Source organism: Pezoporus wallicus, unplaced genomic scaffold, assembly GCF_028554395.1.
Source record: "Pezoporus wallicus isolate ANWC-B61680 ecotype Strahan unplaced genomic scaffold, APGP_CSIRO_Pwel_v1 contig_4191, whole genome shotgun sequence".
Classification (NCBI taxonomy): Eukaryota; Metazoa; Chordata; class Aves; order Psittaciformes; family Psittacidae; genus Pezoporus; species Pezoporus wallicus.
The window spans coordinates 4,301,706-4,312,703 of NW_026641383.1; the positions used below are offsets into that span (position 1 = coordinate 4,301,706).

Consider the following 10,998-nt stretch of genomic DNA (forward strand, 5'->3'; position numbering starts at 1 on the left):
CATTTTCTTTGACTGACAGATAGCAAGCATCACACTGAGCTAACATATCTCAATTTACTTTCATCCTTGTCACTCAATTAGAAATCAGTTCTAAAAGACAGTTGTTAAAGTCACTGTATGAAAAAAAATAACACAGTGCAAGCTGATGGACTTGGTTTGGTGAGGGGGGCAGTCTTGAAGCATACTCATTTCACACAGCCATTACAGACAGAACTTGTTGCTCGTCAGGCAACTTTTGACAATCAATGTTCTAACAGAACGCAATTTCTTTTTCCTGCATAACTCACTGAAAAGTGAGTGGTGGAGAGAGATGCTATTTCTCACTTATCTGGCTGAATTTCACTGCAGCTTAGTAGCAGCATTACTTTCCAAAGGCTGTTTGATGATCATCACCTTGATTCCTAGTTCCCGCAGAACAGATATTCATATCAAACAGGGGCACAGGGAGAAGCTCTGAAGAATGCCGCATTGCCTGCGTTTAGTTAACTAGCTCAAGAGATACTGGTCAAGGGAGCTCAGTGTTACCATACAATTTCTTTTCAGCATGAAGCATTTTGAGTGGCTCATCCAGATGTTTTGTCTCTCTAATCTTGCATCAACTCACTTTGAATATTTAGAAAACTATAAATTCAGAGTACAAATATGCTTTCATTCAATCCAAACCTTTTTATTATATATAAAACCCTCAGTGTTAAAGTAGATTAATTTGAATACAGTTTGAACCATATCATTTTCTAAAAAGAAAGAAAATCCAGAGGCTGCCAAAACATCAAAGCATACTTCAAGACTTAAAAAAAAAAAAAAACAAAAACCCAATCCTGCAGACCTTTTATGTCATTTAATTTTAAATGAATATAAACTTTACAGTGACTGTGTCCTTCCATTTTAACTTCATCCAATTAAAAGTAGCTGTTACCATTAGCAAAGATCTTCAAACCATCACCTGAATTTGCTGTTTTCTTGGCACTGCTGCTACGAATCCCAGAGGCTGGGATACTTAGCAGGACTGACAGCTACCTCAAGTTAAACTACATAACTTATTCCACCTTCTGAATTAGCCCATTAATGCAATGCAACATTTTTCTACCAGTGACACACAGAACTGAGTGACAACAGAATTCCCAAGACCCTGATTTTTCAAAAAGCTTTCAAGGACATTTTCTTAAGTCATGTCTCACATTCCCCACTGAAGAGCAAAGACAGCAAAGGAATAAGTATGAACCTAAGAAAGAGCTTATATATATATATTTGATTTCAAAAAATGTTCTATTCATCTATATGGTGACATTTTATTCACCAAGCATGACAAAACATAAGCTACCACTGCTCTACAGGATGAAAGCCTAGCATCAAGTAGTATACGATAAATAGCATTGAAATAGAGGTATACAAATTCCAGAGCTTCAAAATACAAGTCCATTATTAGCATATCATGAGGAAGGAACTCTGCTTCAAAGTACATAACTGAACAGATGAGATGTGTCTGCCTTTGGAGCATCTGAAGGATAAGAAGCAGGAGGAACAATGGGTTACAGTATAAAGGTAATAGCCAGCCCTGCACGACAAGCTCATTCTTCATTTCCACAGCACACAACTCCTTATTTCCTTAATACATGCAGTTAAAGCAAAGGTTACATTTACAGAACTACTTCAAGAATTCTTCTCCTCCTACCATCTCCTTCTACATTAAAGAGGGCCACTTCCCAATGACAGCAGTGGAAGAAGGGACAGCATTACATACTTTATCTCCAAGGTTCGCTTGTGCAGCCTGGCAAGTTGTACACAAAACATGGGGTGTTGACAATGTAGTACTTCTGCAAACACACATACCCACCTCAGCTTGCTTTCATCAGTTCAGAGCAGGGGGCGCTGGGCTTAGTCCCTGCATTCCAGATTGCACACACTACCCATATCAAAAAGTATCAGAAATACTGACCAAATTCCATAGCAAAACTCACACCAACCTGGTTTCTTACAGCTAGTCATGTCCACAAGAGTAAACCTACAAAAATTGTAGGCTTTTGGTTTAGTCACAGAAGAGCAAACCAAGGATAAGAACTACACACAGCTGCTTTCAAATGCCAAATGTTTGCAAAGACTTTGCTGTTACAAGGGACATAGCCCTTGTCAACTCACATTCAGAATTCCCTGACTTTACTCCTCAAAGCCTTTGCATCATTTACATTCCTCTATTATAAAGACTTCCAGCCTTGCCAAAATTTACCTTAACATCAACTTACTCCAAGCTTTACTGGTTTTCTTCAGAATTGAGTTCTAAACACAACTTCATATCAAAAGGTGGAGGAGCAGGGATGGGGAAGAAACACTTTCATCCACAAACTAAGGTATGTTCTCCAAATTTGTCAATAAAGAACACACAGAGGTATCATGGCAGTTAGATTGGTTCCTTCCCAACGTGAACTTTTTAGGTCATTTCAGTTCCAGCAGTTCCTCATAGATTCTTCAATCTCCTGATAAACTTCCAGACTGGGATCTCCTAGTGTGGGGAGATGTTCATTTAAATTTGCATTTATAAATAGGTACCATAAAGCTTTTGTATTTTTCATGTAGTTTTCCTTACTGCCAGTACAAAAAAAGTGTGCAGTCTTGAATACCCTTCATCTCCAATTGAATATCTACAGGGACTACTGCCAGCCCTTCTCCTACAGCTTCTTACTCCAGCAGCTGATTGATTGCATCCGCTTCACTTTAGTTGTTCTTGGTTGCTTTCTTGATTTCTCCTCATCACTCTTCCTGAACAGCCACTCCACACTTTACTAATCAATCCATCATTTTTGCCACTGTATACAGTGTTAGAAGTAAATGGCAGAGAACTACTTCTGCATTCCCCATCAGTTGCTGGTTTGGCTTGACAGGCATACAGAGGATTTCCCCCCCACACCCTTTAGACTTCTCTAGTTTGTCACTGCAAGAAGTAGTTTTTCCCTTGAATAAAATATCAGGACTTGTGCATGGCACTGCCAAGTCATGACCAATTTCCTCCTATCTGGGCCTTTACTTGCTGTCTCCAGAGTCTCATTTAGGTTGTACCAGTTGCCCTCCACCATGTCCCAGTACATAGAGTAGAAGTTCTCACCCACAAGAAGACTTAAACTCTAAATTTTTCACTGTTTTAGCTCAGACAGTTCTTACTCTTGATACCTCCAAAGCGAGGGCAACATTTCAGGGAAATAGAGTGTGAAATGCATGAAGTAACAGTCACATTAATACACGTATTTAACTGTACTGATCAGTTGAAATGCAGAAGCATTTCAGCAGTCTGTCCTCCTAGAAGTCCACTATTCCACATGGCTTACTTACAACAAACACACCAAAGATAACAAGTGATTGTGGATATTTCTCTCTAGAATGTACAGCGTAACAAAAGCTTCAAGTAGCAGTGTTTTAGCACAACTTTTGCCTTCCAGCACTTTTTGCAGTGTACTGGTACCAACAGAAAGAATGCAGGAGCAGCTACAAGAAAATGAATTCACCAGTGCCATGATTCAATACCTACATATTAGACACTGACATCTGGCTTATGTGAAGTGTAACAGCAATTGCAATGTGAATCCACACCTTGTCACATTCGGCAGCCCAAGTAATACAAGATCTGTGAATTTCAGCACATTATACAGAATCAGAGTAGTTCAAATGCAGGCAGCCTAGGTTAGAATGGCTAAAGAGCTTCCCAGTTAAACCACATGATATACTGCATCTCCCCATGTATCACTCAGAAAAGTCAGGTAACCTATTTTTATGCAGCCTTTTTTAATAGATGGACAGGCTTCACGGTATTCTAAGATAGAAAAGAGCTACTCTAATAGGAGAAAGAGGTTTATGGCTACTGTTAGAATACAACTACTAATCACTGTTGAAGAGTTCATCAACCTCTGACATTTTCACTTCAAAAGTCATTCAAGACGCTTTTTTAAGAGTAGACGATAACATTAGTTGTTTATGACGTCTGCAAATCTCTCACCTCCTCCAGATTGTGCTAAGAAGTGCTACAGCTTTCCCATTTTATTAATAACAGCTGATTAGTTCCAGGCCTCACTTCACCTAAAGTATTACCATAAAGACCACATTCACCTGCAGCTCCATGATTACTCTACACACCTATTCACACAGGCCACTATTAGTCCTTAATGATATCAAAAGGGTTAGAAAACTAGTCCTGTATCTCCAGAAGCAGGAAACACTTTAGTTCTCATAGTCAGATCCTCCTCCAAAACACACAAGCTTCCGCCAAGTAGGATATCAAGACACAGAAAGAAAAAAAAAAAAAGAATTAACCAGCTCAAGTCATCCCTCTTCTTTCACACTCTTACATCAATGAAAGGCAACTAGACTAAGAAAAAGGCACTGTTACAGAATACAGAATTCTCCAAGTGAATCAGATTCCCATTTTGGGTCAGCCTTCACTGAAGTAGTTAGACAACTCTACTGCTGATCATAACCACTGTAACGCTGCACATGCTAAGGGAAGGGTAGTTAATCCAGACTTGGCTCATGTTCCTCAGTCCAAGAAAGCTGACAGGACCATAAGTAAGACAAGCTTCAAATCTAATCTTCTCCCACGTCTGCATTTTCAGAAAACATCACAACCTGCACACTATCAGCCACCTATAAGAACACCACTATTTTGCCTGGTTCCCCATATTACTACACTTGTAAGTTTCAAAGACAAAGTTCATCAGGCATGGCTGACTGCTAGACTATCTGGGAAGTAAGACCCATGTCCAGCATAGCTATTTTACACACATAAGGGTAACATTGATGTGGTGTTGTGACTCTTTCTTGGGATACCTGAAGAACTAGTGGATACCAGTGAGGCTTTAAGAAATTTTGTTGGGGTTTCCCCACCCTGCTCCTGAAGTGCTCTTTTCCTCGTGTTAGGCTGACACTGTTAGCAGTAAGACAGGTCCTAAGTCTTGCCCCCCCCCCCCCCGAAAAGGAACTTCAGATTGAGAAAACAGAATAGTTTATATTTAAAAAGATTCTCATGGTTTACTCACCATCACCTTCACTCTTACTTTTTAAGTCTTCCATCCATGTTGGAATATTTTTCAGTGCAACATATTCCCTTAAGTACTCTTTGCGTCTTTCTTCCAAGGTCATCTTCAGCAGGCGCTCTGTTTAGGGAAAAGAGAAAAGAAGTTTTGCAAGCTTTCATATATTCTTGCACATTAGCCAAGTAGTGACCAAGTCAGCATCCCTGATGCAATTAAATATCACTTGAGAGAATCAAGCATGGGTGATTCAATGAGTTACAACTAAAGCTAAACACAGTCCATGTGAACAACTGCATGCACCTATTTCTGGATATCCCAGTTCTGCAAAAAAACGTCTTTTCACTACACTCTCAGCTATCCTAACTTCCTCTTCACATCGCTCTTGTACCTCTTCTTCCTGACACTAGTTCAAGGATAAGAGAACAGTTTATCAAGCTGTTTTACAGAGCATTTTCAGGTACTAAATTCTATTCTTCAGTTTTTGCAGATATAAGCTAGAACTTTAAAACAAAAAAGGTAGGAAGAAACATTTTTAACTTAAATGCTACCAATGCCAGCAAGTAAAGGCATAGTACAAAATTAAAGTGCTACTACTACATTACGAAAAAAATCAGAGCTAGAGCAAATGTTCTGTCACTTTGTAGATGGCTGGGGTAATAATAAAGGTGGTTTCATTTGGTTGGTTTTTTTCTGTTCTGCACATATTGTAATTCTCAGCATGAGAAAACTGCTGTCATTTGCTTTAGAAACATCCAGTGGCATTTAAACCCATTTTGAGCCAAAATTCAGTAGCTGCAGAAAACAGTAGTGTATCTGTTAAATACCCAAGAGTAAGCAACACAAGTATGAAAGTGTGACAAACCTTGGCTGAGCATAACCCCAAGTGTTAGGACAGACCATTGCCATCCACTGGCTAAACATGTTTCTAAAAAGCAGACCAGGACCAGCAATAAGCTGCACCTGCTGGGTTTAAAGTGCTGCAAAACAGAACCTGGGTTTAAAGTGAGCAGCATGGGTTAAGCTTTACTGATTTTAATTTGAACATTAACATGACACACTTAGTTACCACACTCAAACACAGACGGATGGCAGTTTTCTCCTGAAAAAGCCACCATGTCCTTTTTCAGACATTTAGTGAAAAGTGAAGCCTTGAAGACTGTACATTTATGACGGCTACTGCCAACCACACTCTTCTTCAGACCTGGCTATAAATGGACCGAGTTCTAAGATTAGAACAAACACATCTCAATGACCCAATACTGCAAACAGCCCCAGCGCTTCAACAGGGCCCTGTACCTGATTTTTGCAGCCACATCTTCTGCTCCCTCCTCACATCAATACATAATACCAGCTCAGCATAAGATCCAGAGCTTTTCCCCTTCCAAAGGCAGGGGGGGAGGAGGGGGGGAAGAGCGAAAGGAAGGTAAGTTGCAGAACGTATCAGGATGCCCATGCACTAATCAAGTTTCTGGGTCCACTTTTACCAGTGGCACTGTACTACTATTACCATAGTAATAGTTTTTCTTGGCACATTAATCAGTAATAAATGCTCTTTGATGATTCAAGAGCTATTAGGGGAGGGCTAGACCCATATTATTTGCCTCTGGCATAAAGGACTAGATGGACATGAAAAGAATATTTTGATCTCAAGTTGAAGGAGCAGAGAGCGAGCTGAACACGGAAACTGCTTCTCAGATCAAACCTTAGAAAAAAAGAAAGTTACTTTCACTGGGTTTTGGGTTGTTTTTTTTCCTTACAAATTAAAGTTTCCTAATTATGCAGGCTGCAATCAGCAATCTAACAACCAGAGGCAGGTTTTAAGCACAGACTCCCTCATCACAATAAACCTATTTTGGTATTTTTGACAGTATTACCATTTCTTCAGTTGACAAAAAAGCATTTCCCTCCCATTATTCAGGCCTGGTATCTTAATTGGATATTTACAATTGCAAAAGTAAATCTAATGTGATTAGGATCACCATTATGCACAACAGACATGCACTTAACTCCATTACTTGATCTTCAAGCATACAAAACACCAAGTATTTAACAGCACATTACAAGTACTACAGAAAGGCAAACCTGAGAAAGCTGTCAAGTCTGAAGGACCAAAGCAGAGGAAGTTTAACTGCCTTTTGCTCAAGAAGTTACAGAGCCAGTTCTGTGCCTTCAAAACACAAGCTCCTCTCAATAAGGCTTTATAAAACTTTGCTCTTGAGAGGCGGCAGCAAGAACTTAAACTGAGTCTTAATTATACACAAACCTCCCAAAAGATGCTTCCAGCAGCCTTAGCCGCAAGCATGGTTTTCTGCCTGCACCTTTATGAAGTGCCTTTGAAAGGTTGTGGGCAGACCAGGCTTGTGCCTAGGAATGAAATCAACTCCAGTCCTGCTCCTACTCTGTTTCAGCTGTCCTCAAGTAAAATCCCTCCTGGGAGAACATGGACCAACCTTTAATTACCAAGAAAGTAATTAAGAAAAGCAAGCGTATTGTCAGTGGGTTTGAACTCAATATTTAGCAATCAGTGCTTTTTCTTTTTAAGAAGTCGTTCAGAGTGTAACAGGCTGATAACAATTGCACTCCAAGCTTCGTTGGAAGAGCAGAATGAGGGATCACAGCCAGCTTTACAGGGTTGAGGAGTACCTGGGAAAGGCAAAAGCAGACCTAACAGAAGATTGGATTTCAGAAGTGCAATCTAGGCAGGAAACAAAGAAGTTGAGCTTCTACAGTTTTCCTCTCTAGTAAAGAAGGTACTTGGAGAGAACAGCCAATCTGAAGAGCAGTGCCAACAATGAACAAAGAAGTTTTTTCATTCTCAATACCCAGGCCCAGCACCATCACCACAGTGCTGGAAAGCAGTTACTGGAGCAGAAGATGGGCAAACACTGTTCGTTCTCACTAGCCAAAGAGACACAGAGTTCTGGCAAGCACTCCGCAAACATGCCTCCCTGGGTAGAAAAACCTCAGCAGCAGTCCTGAGCTCCAGTTTGCTTTCTGTAACATCACTGCACGGATGGAGACCATCATCCTCACAGCTAAGACAACAAAAGCATGCCTGCATCCCAGGCTTTCAGCTTACCCTCCAACTTGACCCTCCTCACTGAGAGTTCAAGTTCACATGCCAGGCTATGAATTTACACAGACAGCAGCAGAGCTGGAAGAGATAAGTGGGAGTAATGGGAACAACTCACCAGAGCATACCAGAAACATTTCCCTGTCTGCCCCAGCACAAAACCAGCATTTCTGAACATCACGACACACAGCATTAGGGACTTACACAGGGAAAAGCCAGAGTTGATCACACGTAAGCAGTGCCTGAGAAGATTTAACTCTATCTTTTCTGTTGATAACAGAAAATTACAGCATCTGATAGGAATTTGTTTCTTCCCCTTAACTACAGAACATGCCTTATAAGAGTTTTCAAGGAGAAAACTATGCCACAAAACTCTATTCACTGAAAAGTGACAGGAGCAGCTAATCTACAGAGAGATCACTTTATCTGTGTTTTAACAGTTTGTCCTTAGACACACACACTTGATTTCTGCCACAAAGGATGAAACCCATCCTTCAAACCAGTCTCCTGCTTTCTTAGCTCAGAACATAGAGCCATAGGGATGATGGAAGAAAAGAAAGCTTAAACTATGACCTGATGGCATGGTTTTGTTTTAATACTCCTACTCTTTGTGTAATTCTAGGGGTTTATTTCATAAATACACCAGCCAAGAAGCTTTCCTCCTACCCCATGTAAATATTTTAATTCCACTGTACAAATTTACCTGAATTCTTACATTGCTTTCCACGTGATCAACATAAAGTATCAAAATGGCAAGATCTGCATAAATGCTCGTCCCATGGTTTTCATGCTCTGGAGTCTGACATTGGGGTTTGATAAACCGAGGTAACGCAGAGTGTGTGTGTGTGTGTGTAGGTCCTTAATGAAAAGGATAAATGCTAGGGGGGAGGTTTGAGAGCCCCATACCCCAAACGTTTCACCCCGGCAGACCAACACTAGAAGCTAAACTCAGCGCATTACACCCGCGGTAACAATAAACCGTGTTTCCCGTGCAGAACATAGGGGTTAAAAGGAGGAAAAGCACGTTTCGGCGGCATGGGCTTAACTTTTCGACCCGAAACACTTCCACAAGGTGACTTGGGGGCGGGCAGCCCTCAGGAGAGGGGCACGTTTCCAGCCCGCCCCCCTCCTCACAGCGAAGTTCCGTCCGAAATAACCGAGGTGAAGGAAAATGCCACCAAAATCCCTCCAGCGGCGGCGGGGGGGTTCCTCGAGCACGCGGGATTTTGGGGGAGGGGGGGGGGGGTAGGTGGGAGATCCCAGGGACAACAGCACGGAGCACCCCCTCCCCCACCCCGTCACCTCAGCGCCGGGCGGCGGGAAGCGCCGCCGGACACCCCCAGCGAGGCGGCGGCTCTGAGGGGACGGGACCCCCCTCTGCCTCCCACACGGCTCGACGTGAGGTAAAAGCGGGCCCCGGGCGCGGTGTGAAGGTCGGTAATACCTTTCTCCTCCCGCCAGAGCTTTTTCCGCTTGTTGCCGGGGTACATGGTGGTGTGGCTGGCAGCGGCTTTAAGCTGCAGGTTCCCCAGGCTCACGAGGGGGTGGAGAAGACGCCGCGCCAGAGCCGAGCGCTACCGACGCCGCGCGTCGCTGCCTGATACCACCGCTGCTGCTGCTGCTCCCGCCTCAGCTCCGCGCCCGCCGCCCGGCTCTGCACGGCGCCCGTCAGCTGGGTCACGCCTCGCTCTAACCCGACACCCCCGCAGCGCCCGCCCCCCTCCCCGCCGCCCGTTGGCTCCGGCAGACGCCGCTCAGCAGCCCCCTCCTCCGCCCGCCGCCGCCGCCGCACCGGGCCCGGCGGACGCACCGGACAGGAGGAGCCTGAGCGCGGCGGCGGGGCGGACGGCGGCGCTGGGTTGTGTATGTGTAACAGGGAGGGTGTTGAAGGGGGGGGGACGGGACCGGCGGGTGCGGTGGGTGCTTGGGTGCGACAGCGGCCGCTGTACGCGGCGGCGCGCTCGGTACCCACGCGGGGCGGGAGCGGGCGGGCGCCCCGCGGACCGGTGCCGCCTGCCACCACCGCCCCCCGCCCCGCCTCCTCCGCGCGGGCGGGCACAGCGCCCTTTGCTTCCGGGTTGCCGGCCGGTACCGAGCGCGCCGCCGATTGGCCCGGAGGGCGGGAGCCGTTGCTAAGCGACGGCGTCGTGGGCCGGCGGGGCCGCGGCCTGCGGAACGGGCCTGGAGCAACGTGTCCGGCGGCTCCGGGACACCGGGAAACGGCGCCTACGGGCGGTCCACACTCGGGAGCTGCGCGGTGAGGTGCCGGCAGCGGAGCTCTGCCGTGGGCACACGCCGAGAGCTCCCCACTCGTCGTGGACCCGCACGGTGAGGGAGGGCAGAGGCCACCTGGGGACCGGAGGTCAAGGAGGCGCCTCTGCCCTCCTCCTCCCCCATCCCGTCTCTTACTGAGGTTCGTTTTCTCCTTGTCTAAACAAACACGCAGGCTCCTGTAGACTACACAATTACAAAGCTCCCCTGCAGCTGTGCGGATCCTCTTGGCTTCACTCGTGACCACGCGGAGGTAAATGCCAGGCGAAGGGATTTGGACCTGGAGCGATGAGGAGTTGGGCTGCCACAGGACATCCTCATGGCCCTCATCTGCATCATACTGGTCACAAACCAACACAGCTCTATGGAGAGAGTAGTTCATGGTGGGACGTAGCTGTCTGATTGAAGTGGCATATGAAGGTGTCCAAGTGCAAAATGTACTCTTTCAGCTAAGAGAGTGTCTTATATACACTTTCTGGTCAAGAACAGGCTTTCCTTTGGTGATACACTCTTTTGCTTAACCTGCAACAAAGAAAGGTGAGGCACAATGTCATTTCAACTTGTTTTCTAGTAGTTTATGCTAAACACATTAGCACCTACACTGTTACCATTCATCTTAGGTCATGGTACAGTAAAATC

General features: G+C 44.8%; 1 protein-coding gene across 7 annotated transcripts in view; it reads right to left on the reverse strand.

Annotated features, from left to right (window-relative positions):
- Window positions 1–9,957, reverse strand: part of MACROD2 (mono-ADP ribosylhydrolase 2) — an 885,719-nt gene extending 875,762 nt beyond the window's left edge. For 2 of the 7 annotated variants that reach the window (XM_057423319.1, XM_057423318.1), the window contains exons 1-2: window positions 9,533–9,955; window positions 5,019–5,135 (exon numbers count right to left, since the gene is read on the reverse strand). In XM_057423319.1, the coding sequence (XP_057279302.1) occupies window positions 5,019–5,135; window positions 9,533–9,578 (163 nt within the window). In that variant the 5' untranslated portion in view covers window positions 9,579–9,955. Of the gene's footprint in view, window positions 1–5,018; window positions 5,136–9,532 lie in introns of all 7 variants that reach the window. The other 5 variants (XM_057423323.1, XM_057423322.1, XM_057423321.1 and 2 more) reach the window with 5 other exon arrangements.
- Window positions 9,958–10,998: the final 1,041 nt, after the last annotated feature.